General features: G+C 35.8%; 2 protein-coding genes across 2 annotated transcripts; one reads left to right on the forward strand and one right to left on the reverse strand.

The window, feature by feature from the left end:
* Nucleotides 1–216: 216 nt before the first annotated feature.
* LOC113499066 (protein dj-1beta-like) lies at nucleotides 217–4,609 on the reverse strand. Its single transcript, XM_026879405.1, has 6 exons — nucleotides 4,414–4,609; nucleotides 3,498–3,603; nucleotides 2,978–3,097; nucleotides 2,731–2,845; nucleotides 1,349–1,491; nucleotides 217–694 (listed from the first exon to the last, which is right to left on the reverse strand). Exons 1-6 carry the CDS (start codon nucleotides 4,548–4,550, stop codon nucleotides 590–592), a joined length of 726 nt encoding a protein of 241 aa, XP_026735206.1. The 5' UTR covers nucleotides 4,551–4,609; the 3' UTR covers nucleotides 217–589.
* A 331-nt stretch (nucleotides 4,610–4,940) lies between these two features.
* LOC113499065 (histone-lysine N-methyltransferase PRDM9-like) lies at nucleotides 4,941–14,254 on the forward strand. Its single transcript, XM_026879404.1, has 3 exons — nucleotides 4,941–5,494; nucleotides 6,404–7,145; nucleotides 12,673–14,254. Exons 1-3 carry the CDS (start codon nucleotides 5,426–5,428, stop codon nucleotides 13,872–13,874), a joined length of 2,013 nt encoding a protein of 670 aa, XP_026735205.1. The 5' UTR covers nucleotides 4,941–5,425; the 3' UTR covers nucleotides 13,875–14,254.
* Nucleotides 14,255–14,925: the final 671 nt, after the last annotated feature.

A 14,925-nucleotide genomic window follows, 5' to 3' on the forward strand; every position in this document is an offset into this window, starting at 1 on the left:
TTTTGGAAATTCTTTCACTATTAGAAAGATACGCTTTAAGTTTGTCATAAGCGAATTAACTCGGTAAATACCGGTCAGATAGGGCTTGGTAAACCATAAATTAAAAAGGAAAATTTTAAGTATCCAATACTTTTATTAAAAAAAAAACTTCAAGCTTACAATACAATCATTGAAAAAAAGAAAACACATTTTTAATGCTTTGACTGTTATCTTTTGAAAATTTACAAGCCATAAAACGATATACAAGTTTTATTTCAATGTCCCCAAGCTTTTAGCCAATATAGTCACTGAGAATGAAATACAATTTGTCCGTAGAATATTTTGAGAGTTAGTGGTTGCCACGATCAAAATTACTATTGGTACCTAATGGTCAAGCGATTATGAGCTTTAGAACAACAACGTTAAAGTCTATATTCAAATGTCTTTAGTCAAGGTTATCGCGGCAACCCATATCACGTTGAAATTTGACGGCAACCAAAAAATCATTAGGAACAAATTGGCTTTCTGCTCAATGCTTTCATAGAATCCATATCAAAGGAATAAGGGTCTAGTCCCAGCAGTGGGCAACCGTGGACTAATAATGACGATCTTAGTAACCAGTGATGATCATGCCTTTCTCAACTTTGTCAGCGGCTTCTTTGCCTGTCAGCTGTTCAATGAGGGTCAATCCGAACCAGTAGGCTGTGCCAGGACCCTGAAAATAAGATATAATAATCCACAACTTACACACAACTTGACTTGCACTTACACAGAGCTTGTATTATGAGTACTAGACAACTGATAAACATGCTTATATATTTCTAAATACATATATAATAAAGATAAATTACAACCAGACACAGAACACGTGATCATGTTAATCATATAAACATTTTTTCGGTGGGAATCGAACCCCGCTACCAAGACAAAATGAAAAACTACTTGGAAAAACTTGATGCAATTGATGGCCATTGAAAATGGAACATGAAAGGAGCGTTTATGCCCAGCAGTGGGAGGACAGCGCTATAGATCATGTAAACAACCAATGACTGCACGGATAGCCGAGTGGTTGAGGTCATCACGCCAAACCCACTGAGCGCGTCGTGTCGCGTGTTTGACCCCCGCGTAGGAAAAGCATTTGTGTGATCCACAAATGCTTGTTCTGAGTCTTGATGTCTGTGCATGTGATTTATGTTTGTAAAACCTCCCGCGATACAGGTATTAAATTCCTTACTGCGGGAGTCGTTTCAAAAAAAAAAATTAAAGAGATAAAGATAGACCGAATCTTGATTTATTGTCTTTCTTGCGGAGTGCCACAATTCTCATCTCTAAGGCATGTCCATTAGCATATGTAGTTGTTTCAACTCACCCTGCTAGTAATAACATTGCCATCGACAACCACCCTCTCGCCTTCCACATAGGTGTAACCTGATGTGATCTTGTCTTTGGTAGTCGGATATGACGTCACACGCTTGTTCTGAGCCACGCCGTGCGCTACGAATGCTGTGGGTGCTGTAACATAGGAAATATATAATTATGATGATTAATTATTTTCTACATGGGAAGATTTTGAGGAGCTCGTGGCTAAGCTATAACCGCATAAGTGAAACGATCACAGGAAAATCTATGCTTGACGCGGCTGGTCCGTAGATGGGTGACCATCCTTGTCATAACGAGTTCCTTCATGTTTCGGAAGGCACGTTAAATTGTGGGCCCCTGCTGTTATTCTTACATCTTTGACAGTCGTTACAGGTAGTCAGAAGCTTGAAGTCTGACAACCAGTCTAACCAATGGGTATCGTGTCGCCCAGGTAACTGGGTTGAGGAGGTCAGATAGGCAGTCGCTCCTTGTAAAACACTGGTACTTAGCTGAATTTTGATTTTTTTAATTTTATTTATTTATGTTAAAACGATAGAGACACCAATTACATTAACATAGAAACCGGTAAGACTGGTAGCCGACCCCAACATAGTTGGGAAAAGGATAGGCCGATGATGACATGGGAAGATTTTGCCCAGCAGTGGTAGAATCACATTCTGATATAGCAATTGTGCTTGGTGATGGGCTCCTTTTTCCGCACGTAGGCTCTAAGTCGGCCCATTGTGCGTCAGGTGGCTTTGGGAGGCTGTCAGTCCAGCCATCCCAACTCCCTCCAGAAGCGCAGAAGTCTCCTGGGACGTTCGCAGGCTTCTGTGACGGAGCTCGGTGAACCGAGGATCCCTGCCCGGCATTCCGCGACCCCCGTGCACTCCAGGAGCACGTGTGCCGCTGATTCTTCATGTTATATAGTTTATATAGCAATTGTATCACTATTGCGTTTTTGTGAACACCGCTTGCGGAACAGGGATTAAACTCCTGATTACGGAAGCCGTTTTTTTTCTTTTCTTTTCAGTTATATTCATATGACCACACAAGTGCACAGCAATTGTTTATAACACAGATTTAATTTGTTTGACAGGTAAACACTTTTTGTTAATAGCGATTCCCGCAGTAATCCTTTTCTCGCGGGGTTCTACACATACATACAAGTCATGAAGAATGTTTTCCTACGTTTTTATACACTCACTATCTTGTATGTTCGTTTGTTAGTCGTTCAGGTTGGATTTTTGCAACTCAAATAAGAGGCAGTTCCCAATAAGGTAGCAGGCTGCAATTTACAACTATAAAAAAAGGCTGGAAGATTTGGATAAAATTTGAAAAGAGTGACATTTAAAAACGTGGGTGTTTAGATATTTTAAATGATAGTCTCACCAGCACAAATAGCAGCTATGATTTTGCCAGATTTCTCGTGTTCCTTTAACAGAGTGCCGACGACCTCGGACTTGGAGAAGCGCTCTGATCCCTCCAGACCACCGGGGAGGATTACCTGTGGGCATAATACAAGTATATTGTACTAAAGATATAAAAAATGGGAAAAAAATTTCCCATAAATCCCATAAATTCACAAAGTTTTACTCAGTAGTTTTTTATTTGACGTTAATAGTATGCTTTAACTTACAGCATCATATTGTGGTTTCTCAGCGAGAGCATCTGCCAAAGACTTGTCGGGAACTAGAGTGACTTGCCTGGAGCAGAGTACTGGGTCACAACCATCAAGACCGGCTAATGTTACTGTCACCTGAAAATAAATAAAAAATCATTTTAATCACTTATCCTGGTATCACATTTGGGAAAAGGCCTACTCCTATCAGATTGTCACTATCTTTTGCGATTTCTGGCCATGTGCACCACATACATACACAAAAATATACAAATTAAAAAAATTGTTTCATATGTAGTTATCATACTAATTAGTAATCAGCTTATGGCAAAAGGAAATGGTAAGTTATAAAAACTATAATTGTAAATTGCATTGTCATCAGGTTTGAAGCTACCCTGAAAATTTCAGCCTGCTAGCTTATTGGGAAGTGTCTCAAAATTGAGTTGCAAAAATTCAACCGGAACGACAAACAAACAAGAAAGTGCATGTATAAAAACATGGGAAAATAAGTGAAGTTATTTTTAAAGAGGGTACTTACACCGCCTCTTCGCAGCATGTCTACAGTTATGATGGTTTCCATCTCCTCGCTGCCCTGAGCCACAATCACCAGCGCTGACTTTGACATTGTTTTACAGCTTATGTTTCTGTAACAAGTAGAATTATTTTCATATTGTTAATTGATATGCTGTGCCCAATAGAGTCTAAGTCATAATTGTTTCTATGTCTAACCAACCAAGCAATCAATATTGAGTATTGAATTAACAAAGACCAAAAGTTTGAGGCAGGGCTTTATTTAAAAGTGGGTAACTTACAGCTCTTTTTAAAAAAATAAATAAATTACCACACAAAAAATAGGTAAATAAAGATTTAAATTGTTTAAAAGCATTGAGCTGAAGTAGGTATTTTATGTGCAATGCATATTAGAACCTTATCAAATAAATAAGGAACTTCCTGGATTCAATGGGCCGTCAATGACATAATATATAAATAGACATAATGCCCAGTACCGACTTTTCAAGTACTTATAGCCTTTGATAGCAATTTTCAGTCTGACTATCTCACAAGCTTTTGTTAGATCACTATTAAGCATTAACTAATTCACAAACGGACAAACTTTGCCCCTAAAATATTTACATAATTAAGTCTAATTTTCTGATATTGGCGGTCGAGTCGTACATACAGTGGTCTTCACCAGAATTGATACCCACACGACGTTTTATGTAAAGTGGTATAACATGGGATGAATTTTGGCAAACGTGGAACTAGTGAAATGCAATTCATTAGTATGTATGTAACTAATTAATTAACTTTTCTATCGTGGCATTGTCCGTACCACCTACTTATAAATATGTACCGGCATAAAACTTTTTTTCACAATACGTAAAATTGTTATAGACTAATCTCAAATTAATAAGCTCTTTTTGTATATGTTGTTATAATACATAAATACTTACCTTTGTTGTACACAAATAACGCTTTTCACCAATTCTTGGTTATATTTTACGAATAATTGTTTGTTTAAAAATATTCCAATACGTCCGAAAACCATTAAGTTTTTCTGTCTTTTTCTGAAGGTCAAACAAAGTTTCATAAAACGCCGGCTTGTTGGCACTTATAAAGTTACATAATAAATTCGTTTATTTGTATAGCATTAAAGGTATAAAGGAGCTTGACGTGATGAAGTAATTCTGCAATTTTGATAAAACTAGGTAAAAATATCCAGAATATTGAAACAATACACTTTTCAATATGAATGTGACAGAACAGAAAATATTATTTTTTCATATTTAAAGATTAAAATTTCAGAACGAAGAAAAAAATTTCATTTATTTACCAATGTCTATGATTAGTGATAGGTTGCCAAGACTTAAATTAAGCCATATTTAGAGGAAAATCAGAGAAGGTCAGGCCTTTTTGCTTAATTTTACAGAAAATAATAATAAGCAGTCATCGGGTATTTACTTTTATTCTATTTTAATAGCATCAGATAGTAATAGATTTAAATGTTAAACTTTAAAACTGTTGAAATAAGACCATATTTTGAATTCCTGCATCCTGAAATATATTGCAACATTTTCATTGTGCCATTTCTAATAAAATTAAAATCGTTGAACCTTCCTTAATTTCCCACACGAATGAAGTTAATTTAAATTTGTGACTGGTATCCCTGACAGATGTTCGTTGACGGCACTTCTACTTGTCTATACTTAGCTTCCTTTCTTTCGTTCATACAATCTAAAAGAGAACAAAAAAGTCGTTTTTTTACTTAATAACTTTATGTTAACTTTTATAATATTACAGTAAAGACATGTGATTTTTGATGTATTAGTAATTTATGCATTTATTTACAATTTAAGTGTATATTTCGAGTCATATCATTGAGTGTTTTATCATAGGTTAGGAACTGACTATGGGGAATTGAAAGAATATTGTTTTAAATTTTACACCAAATACTCGTGTCGCAAAATGGATTTTGTGAAAAGAGAAGACCAAAATGTCATCGACGATGATAATTACAAGTTTTATGTGGAAAGCGTAAGTGTTAAATAAATCCTTTATGTTTTTAATTCAAAATTTGAACGTTTTTTACACAAAAAAACACTTGATAATGTGACTGAAGTTCCGGTTCTCTATATTAGCTAATAGTTCCTATATTTTCTGTCGCTATTTGATATAATACTTTTAAATGTAACAAGACAATATTTCACCATATATTCAAATATTAAATTTTAAAAAACCTAATCATAATTCCACAGCTGTCCTGAAAAAAAAAAACTTTTTTTTATGAATTTTGGTCTCAAACAGACCTTACAATATTTTTTGAATTAAAATATAAAATAATTAGTATATTTGTATAAAACAGTTTCTATTTAGTTAATAAGTTATTTTCTTGCTCTCATTTGCCCTTGAACTATATTTTTTACTTTATAGGTCAAGGTTAGATATCGAAGCTCAAGTGACTTAGTTCTTGAGTCTAATATTATATTTTACTTTTAATTAAGAATTTAATATAATTTTATTTATTGATAGCTGCATAAGGTTTTTGTTGTTGATAAAAATATTAAATACCTGATTTTTTTCTTCAGTCAAAGGAATATTTTTTATGAAGATTGGTAATTAACTTGGTAATTAATAATGATTCTACACTACCCTTGTATATTTAATCACAACCCTAGCTTTAGAGATTTACAATTATAACTGTTTTTAGGGTTATAAATTAATTGATTATTTAATTATATTGTGAAAGAATAAGGAGGGCCTTTTTCTTACACAATATAATTAAAATATTTGAACATTATTGTTTAGCTAATACTTGTAAAGTTTAGAACTATTATCCCTTTTTATCAAAATCTGTTTCTTAAGTATTTTTAGTGCAATCTAGAGATAAATGATCATCCAAGGCTCAAAGAATAACTTTCTAATCAACTTATCATCACTTTACAGCTTCAGAAATCACACCAACTGGAACCAACGGACTACAATCACTCTCCGATATCAATGGAACAGCTGCACCAGGCCATGCAGTCTTCCGTAGCCAGCTCCATCGTCCACAACTTCCAGCTACCACTCTCACCGCGACAAATGTCCTCGTTAATGCTAAAAACCAACCATCTTCCAAGAAACCTCAACTTTAACGACATCCCGGCTCACTTACAACGGAACCTGACGATGGAATTAGACCTAGTACACAATTTAGCCAACGAACTACCTCAGAACCTGAACCGTCACGATGATTTATTAACTCAGAACTTGAGTAGAAACCTGGATCTATCGTTAGTTAGGAGTTTGGGTAATGATTTGGAGCTACAGAATAATCTGAGCCAGTTAGCACAGAATTTGAACGAGAATTTGAGTGCTGATCTAAATAGGATCAATGATTTGAGGACTGATATACCTCATGATCTGAGCCATGAGATTGATTTGTCCCATCATTTAAACAGGGCAACGATTGAACAGGATATATTGGCCCAAGAGGAGGCTAGACGGACACCAATGGTTGTTCAAATGCAGGACCAACATTTATTGGAACAAAGGTTGGCGCCAAATATGGGTGTCCACGAGAGGTTGGACCAACAGGAGCACGCCAATATGCTGCCAATGCCGTTCCATATAAAATCAGAGCAGGAAGATGATGGATATTTCTATGATAATATTAATCCCGGGATCAATGTAGCTAACTTGAATGGTGAGTGATATTTTTTATTCTGTTTGCTTTCTTCCCATTTTTTTTTACGTTTCCACATAGTATGTTTTGACTGAATGGATAGCTGAGTGGTTGAGGTCACCACGCCAAACGAATTGTTCATAACGCGCGACGTCTTGAGGCTACGATCACGGCGTAAGGCAAGCATTCTGTACACGACACTTACTGGGTGTTTTGTGCATGTGACTTGAAAGTTTTAAAAAACTCCCTCGACACAAGCATTACAATTTCGTAGAGTAGACTAATGGATTGTTATGAACGCATGCCATCCTTTTAGGTTTATGAGCATGAATAATAATAGAACCAGCGTCCCATTGCTGGGCAAATGTCTTACGTAATTTTTTCTCAGAACATCTATCCTTGCTCACTCGGAACCAGCCCACCCGCTATGCGATCAGATCATCTCGCCACCGCTTCCTAGGCCGACCGGTGCGCCTTCCAACCGCTGGCTCTCATAGTGAGAATCAATGCTCGCATTGATTCAGAAAGTCCCGCGTTTAATGTATGACTGCACTTATCTTTGCTAAACAAAGTATTTATAATGATATTAAAAAATCTATTGTTAAGCTATAACGACGCTCATGTAATACAGCCAGTGACAGACAGACAACCTCAGTAATAGGATTCCGTTTTTACCCTATAGCTACAGAACCCCTACAAAAAAAGTGTTCCGTGCATCGTAAATACATCTTCAATTCAAGACAGGTCAGTCAGCTGACCTATAATATTTTCTTACGATTTTATTGTAAGTGAAATGTCTCGACGGAAACCTTGACCTTTATGCTTGTTTTGACGCTTTTTTCTTATGTCAAATATTAGAAATATATATGTTATGTTACACAGCATCTTTGCCCCGGTTTTACCCGGTTAGGGGGACGCACCATTGATACCTTCCTCGCGTATTTGTCTGGATTGCCCAACTAGTTTCGGACCCAACCGGAGTCCTTAAACGAACAGTTTGACTCGCTCGCCCATTAAGGTTGTGGCCAAAACTAGTCGGGCTATCCCGGTTAATTCTTGTACACGTGAGTGAGTGTACTAGAATTAATCGGGATCGAATTAAAAGTTATAATACTAATTAATAGATTAAAAAAATCTAAGAAACCAAGTTTTTAAATGTCAATCCATTCAAATTCTATTAAAAGCCCTCCGCCGTTTTATAGTTGCAAATTGCATTGTCATCGAGTTTGAAGCTGCCCTGAAAATTTCAGCCTGCTAGCTTATCGGGAAGTGTCTCAAAATTGAGTTGCAAAATCCAACCGGAACGACAAACAAACAAGGAAGTGACTCTATAAACACATGGCACAAATGAAGTATAATTTAGGATTCATAATGAAAGTATCAATCCCAACTGAGTCACGTTAACAATCCTTATAAATATGAGCAAAACGTTTTAAAATAAATTACCATTATAACTGGAACTTATAAGCTGCATTGACATTTTTAGACCACTTTTTTCCAGAATATTTTAACATTTCTTGTTTTTTTTTCTCTTTATAATTAAACTTTAATGTTTCTGCATTAATTTTGGACACGTTAACCTTTTTAAATATTTTCAGAATATTTCCATCGTGTCGTTTGTAAATGGCTTAAATGTTGTCTATCAATATTTATATTTTAATGAACTATGATATATAGAATTGGAAGAAAACTTGTTTGTTGCATTTTTTTCTGAAATATAAGATGAGGGTTATTCCATATTTCTATATTTATAGCGTAATATTACGTATTTTTCACCGTTTGTCTGTAGTGCCTTGGAATAATCAAATAGTACTTACTCCAAAAATTTTCATTGGTACTTGCCTGCGTTGGGATTGAACCTTGTTGTTTACAAATCCCCAAGACCACCACGACAAATCTAAGTCAGATTGTATTTTATTAACCGCATTAAGGAATTTAATCCTTGTGTCGCGGTGGGTTTGACAAACTAACAAATCAGATCAAGAAAGACACCCAGACTCAGAACAAGAATTCGTGGATCACACAAATGCTTATCCTACGCGGGGATTGAACTTGCGACACGACGCGCACAGTGGGTTTGGCGTGGTGACCACAACCACTCGGCTATCCAAGCAGTCAATTTATAGAATACTAGCTGTTGCCTTCGTCCGCGTGATTAGAAGATATAAGTTAGGAATTTTTGAACGGAAGCCCTCGAAGACGAATATTTTTCCCCGTTTTTGTCACATTTTCCATAGTATTTTGGCTCCTATTTGTTCCTGAGATTAGCGCCTTCAAACAAACAAACTCTTTAGCTTTATATATTGGTATAGATAGTTAAATATTTATTATAGAAACAACATTTACCCAGTAAGCTAGTTAGTTAGACCAAATTAGCTAAAAATAACCTTAGTTTGTCAGACGATAATCATTAGCGATGCATCGTTATTTTTTTTTCATTTTATGACCGTTTTTAAATTTTAGATGCATGAATCTACTTATGACTTAATTATTTAAACTGGCTAGATTTGTATATAAACGTTTAATTGACTTAAATAAGTAATTTGTGCAGAACCATTGTATTTATTCCGTACTAGCTTTTCGCCTGCGGCTTCGCCCGCGTCGAGGTCGTTTCCAAGAGAACTCTTCAACAGTCCGGGATAAAAACTATCCTATGTTCTTTCCCAAGGTCAACTCTATCTCTGTACCAAATTTCATTAAAATCAGTTCAGTGGTTTAGACGTGAAAGCGTAACAGACAGACAGACGGAGTTACTTTCGCATTTATAATATTAGTAGGGATTTTATTGGGGTTGCAAGATACACTCAAATTACATGCACAAAGATACCTAGACTTGTGCCTTTGTGTATGATACAAATACTTGCACTAATCGGGAATGGAACCCGCGTCCTTACACAACGCTTCTTTTCTTCTTTTTGTTTTAGCAATTTCTGCCAGTGTCGTGTAATGACCGCACATGGGCATAATACGCTACTCGCGTACTATTTATTTCGATTTCATTTTCAAGTTATTTTTAGCAAACAAAATAAACTAAAGGTTATCAAAACATAATTTATTTAAAAACTATTTTTAGTATCAACGTGTGATAGTTGGAAAATGTTGTATTTGTTTGCGAGATGAGAAATTTAGCATAGATTTGTATTTTGTGTTTAATTAATAAATGAACCTGTGATAGCGAAGTGGTAAGACCGCAGAACTGCCACGTCACACGTCTGGAGTTCGATCCCAAGAATCCCGAGTCCCTTGCACAGACTTTTTCAAATGTTGTTTGCGATTTAAAAATATATCACAGCTTCCGTGTTTCGGAAGGCACGTAAAAATGAGGGTCCTCTGCCTGGTCTCTCTGGTTGTATCAGATTCCCGTCCCCTCGCGCTATGACATCGCGAGAACAGAGAGTGTCCCTGTGTTGTCACACGCGCGTGTACTAGCATATGCCCTGCAGGTGGCTGATGTCTATACACTAGCTGCTGTAGCCGAAATCGGTTGAGAAATAATTATTATTTAATACCAGCTATCATATCATTGTGCAGAAGAAAATGCTCTTAGGGGTATGAAAAATAGATGTTGTCCGATTCTCAGACCTGTCTGTAGGTCCGGTTTTTGAGTGCAAAAAATTAAGAATCGGTCGAGCCATTTCGGAGATTTTCAATTTTGTACACCATGACACCAAAATTTTATAGAACCACACCAAACCCACTGTGCGCGTATGTTTGTAAAAGCCCCCGCAACACAAGGATTAAATTCCTTAATGCGGGAGTCGACAAAAAATAAACTTATATTATTTTCTCCGCACCAAATCCTCTCCTCTTTGCTTCATCCTTAAAACACGCTTTATCTGTTGCTAAGTACTAGGGGAACGTGTCAGTAATCTTAATCGGTTGCCTAGCAACAGATGCAGACTTGAAATAGATAATATTTGACATTCAACCTCCGCCGTACATATTAAATGTGTTTTTATATCGAAAGGTCATGACGACTAGTTGAATATCAGTCACTGGACGAATCTTCACGTTTTGTTTGGGTTAATTATTTAAGGAAAAAAAACGTATTGGAGAGAATTTGGGGAAAATTTTGTTGGTGATTTTTTAGGATGGTAGCGTAATTTTCCTTAACAGATTTTCTAAAATGATATTTTTAGCTTTATACCTCCAAAATTTGTATGAAGTAAATAAATGACTGTACACGATCAATGTAACAGCTGAGATCGACTTCTTTATGTGCTTTCTGAGGCATATAACATAATGATTATCAATATTGAAAAAATACGATAGCTTAAAAAGTTCAATTACAATTTTTGTCTGTCTATCCGTTGCTTCGGCTTGCCTACAAAATCTTACCCTACGTCGTGTGACTCCGATTAGAAAGTGCCCATTTTTCTTCTCCTTTACCAAAATCAGCCAATCGTCTTTTGAAGAAAGGCTTCCAGACTTATACAGACAACGGAGATCTTTTAAATTGGTTTCAAGATAAGAAATCCAAAAAGCTAGACATATACTAACACTAGCTGTTGCTCGCGACTTCGTCCCCGTGGGTAGAAGATATAAGTTATGATTTATATCTGCCCTGTTTTTCCCACATTTTCCATTGTATCTTCGCTCCTATTAGTCGCAGCGTGATGGTTTATAGCCTAAAGCCTTCCTCGATGAATGGTCTATTCAACACAAAAATATTTTTTCAATTTGGACCCTTAGTTCCTGAGATTAGCGCGTTCAAACAAACTATTCCGCTTTATATATTAGTATAGATAAAATTAGATAAAAATACTTTAAAAAACGCGTCAGTCATCCAGACTCACCCAAAAATACAGATTAGATTTAGGTTACTATGTCGCCAAGTGAATAAAATGGCTCTTGATACGACTTATCAATTAATTTGTTATGTATAAGGTCTGAAACAAGTCATAAAAGTTATGAGTAAGCATCACTAGTAAGATAATCACCAGTCATGGTGATTTGGCTACAATGGACGTTGACGAAATTGTTTTTTTCGTTTTCCTCTTCAGATATCTAAGTGAAAGTCAAAAATAATGTTTTCACTCCAAATGCATCGAAAAAATGAGTAGTTCCTGAGATTAGCGCGTTCGAACAAACAAACTCTTCAGCTTTATATATTAGTATAGATAGATAGTTTGTGGTAATCTCAGGGTCTACTGAATCAAATTTGATAATTATTTTACCAAAAGAAAGTCACGTTATTTGTTAGTGTTGTAGACTACAGTCATACGAAAAATTCCTCCAACTACCATGGAATAGTGGTAGTTATAAGCCATATTGAAAATTCAAATTGCATTAAACACCACTTTTTTGCGAATTACAGTATAAAATACGCATATTCAAAGTAAAACCCGGTTTCCATAGCCAACTTTTATTAACAAAAAGTAGTCTGTAATTATTCTCGATATTTCCGTTTTTGTCCCATTGCCCCCGGGGGCAAAATCCTCTTCTCTCCATTTCCGTATTTCCAAGGATATATTGCTCCCTCTTTTCACTGTTACACTTATAAAAAACATTTCTTGTATATTCAAAGCACATTTTCTTTATATTACAGGATTACCAGCCGAACACACACAACCGCAACCAAACGTCCACACAGACACACAAATGTACGCTGTATACAACAACCATGTTAATGTGCCAGCGCTAAACTCCATAGACTTATACTCCAGACCGCAAAACTACATACAGAACTTCACGAATATTCGGGAAAACCCACAGAACCTAGTTGTTCATAGACAGTTCGAAAACACCAGCCCATATCAAGAAGACTTCAAGAAAATAAGACAAGAAGTTATACAAAATGTTGAGAAGGAAAAAGTTGAAGACCCGAAAGAGAATCTTAAGCCTCAAGATCAAAATAAACTATACTACCAGGAGTATAACCAAAATTTTGCGGAGGCTAAGAATGAGAATGATTCCAGCGCCCAAAATAAAATACCAGAAGACATTAGTATGAATATCAAAGGCCAATACATTTGTTACAAGTGCCACGATGTGTTCCCGTCGAAAAGAGGTTTGAAACACCACTCGAAAAGCTGTACAGAAAACGAAAACTTAGTCGAAAGAGTCGGGAAGTTTGGCTGTAGTCAGTGTTCCTACAGATGTCAATCGCCCGCCATCTTGAAAATACACGAACGGACTCACTCCGGAGAAAAACCATTCTCGTGTACCTTCTGTGATTACAAGTCTGGGCAGAAGAATAACGTCGCGAAACATATCTTGGTTCATATGAAAGAAAAACCGTTTAGGTGCCAGTATTGTGATTATCGATGCGCGCAGAAAAATAACTTAGTCGTTCACGAGCGGACTCACACAGGGTATAAGCCCTTTGCCTGCCCATTCTGCGATTATCGGACAGTGCAAAAACCTAATTTAGTAAAACACATGTATTTGCATACCGATCAGAAGCCGTTCAGCTGCGATATGTGCTCTTACAGGTGTGTTCAGAAAACTAATCTTACAAAACACAAGCAAAGGCATTTAAACGAAAAGGATGGGGAGAAAGTTGATGTTAAGAACCAAGCGAAGCCGTACAGGCCTCGTCAAAAGTCTGTCAAGTGTCCTCATTGTGCTTACAGGTGTGTGCAAAAGTCTAGTATGGAAAAACATCTTCAGTTTAAACATGGTACACAAGATAGTGGTGATATTGAAGGGTTGAACTTGATGAAGGGTGGGGAAGATGTCGAAAGCATAAATTTAAGTGTTAAAAAGGACTTTGAGAGTGAAAAGGATAGCGTGAGTGCGGAATCATAGTTTTTAAGGAAACGGAGGTTCGGTGAGTGGTGATTGTGTATTGCATTTTTAGGTTTGTAAAGACTCCTGGCAGAAATGTATGGAAATTGCAAAGTATTTTTTTTGTATATTAGTACTTGCATTAGGAATTCTTGTTTTTGTGGAAGCGAGACGTCGCACGTAATGCCGTCTCTCTTTAACAGTCATTGTTTGCGTTTTTAAGAGATAGGATGTACTGTTGATTTTTAACCAACGTCAAAAAAGAGGCAGTTCTCAGTTTGTATGCTTTTTTTATTTCTTTATTGCTTCAGAACTTCATTCTGGATGAACCTTCTAGTTGATTCGCTTTACACCTAAATTAAAATAGGTTTAATTTGTTCTCAAAAAAAATAGTTTTTATTTGAACTTGGATTTTGTTTTAAAAATATTATTATTAATTAAACAAAATATTAATTATGAATGACAAAACAAATTATCAGTGTACATTTCCTAAAGGCAATTTTATCTAAAAATGCAATTATAACCATCTTGAACGGACCTCAGTGAATCGCTTTTAATAGGTACGTATTAATAATAATAATTAATTTGTAAATAAAATGCTTTTTGAGATTATATCGCTCATGTTTTACCAATATTTTGTGTAATTTTTAAATGAATCTATGAAGCCTTTACATAAATAAATTTGAATATGCAAAACTCAAGTAATTGTTAAATGCTTTTATAGTATTTTAATATTAAAAACAGCAGCAATATTACGTATCTAGCAATCGCGTGGCAATTGACAAACACCGGTCAAGTGCAAGGCGGGTAAAGAGGATTAAAAAATAAAAAAAAGTCATCCATCAAATTTATGGCCGAAGAAACAGTTGCTTAACCTTATCAAGTTACAATTATGACAGCAATAATTGTACAATTTTCGCTTGGCTTTTACTAAATACGTAATACCTGCTGACGGTCTTTAACAAATTGCTAAGATATGATGAAAACTTTTAATTGTTAAATATTGGTGAAATAGGGTATCTGGTCAGACCATTTATGAGATTATAAGCGAATAGTACCTTAAATCATAGAA

This window comes from Trichoplusia ni, chromosome 11 (genome assembly GCF_003590095.1).
Source record: "Trichoplusia ni isolate ovarian cell line Hi5 chromosome 11, tn1, whole genome shotgun sequence".
In the NCBI taxonomy this organism is placed as follows: domain Eukaryota; kingdom Metazoa; phylum Arthropoda; class Insecta; order Lepidoptera; family Noctuidae; genus Trichoplusia; species Trichoplusia ni.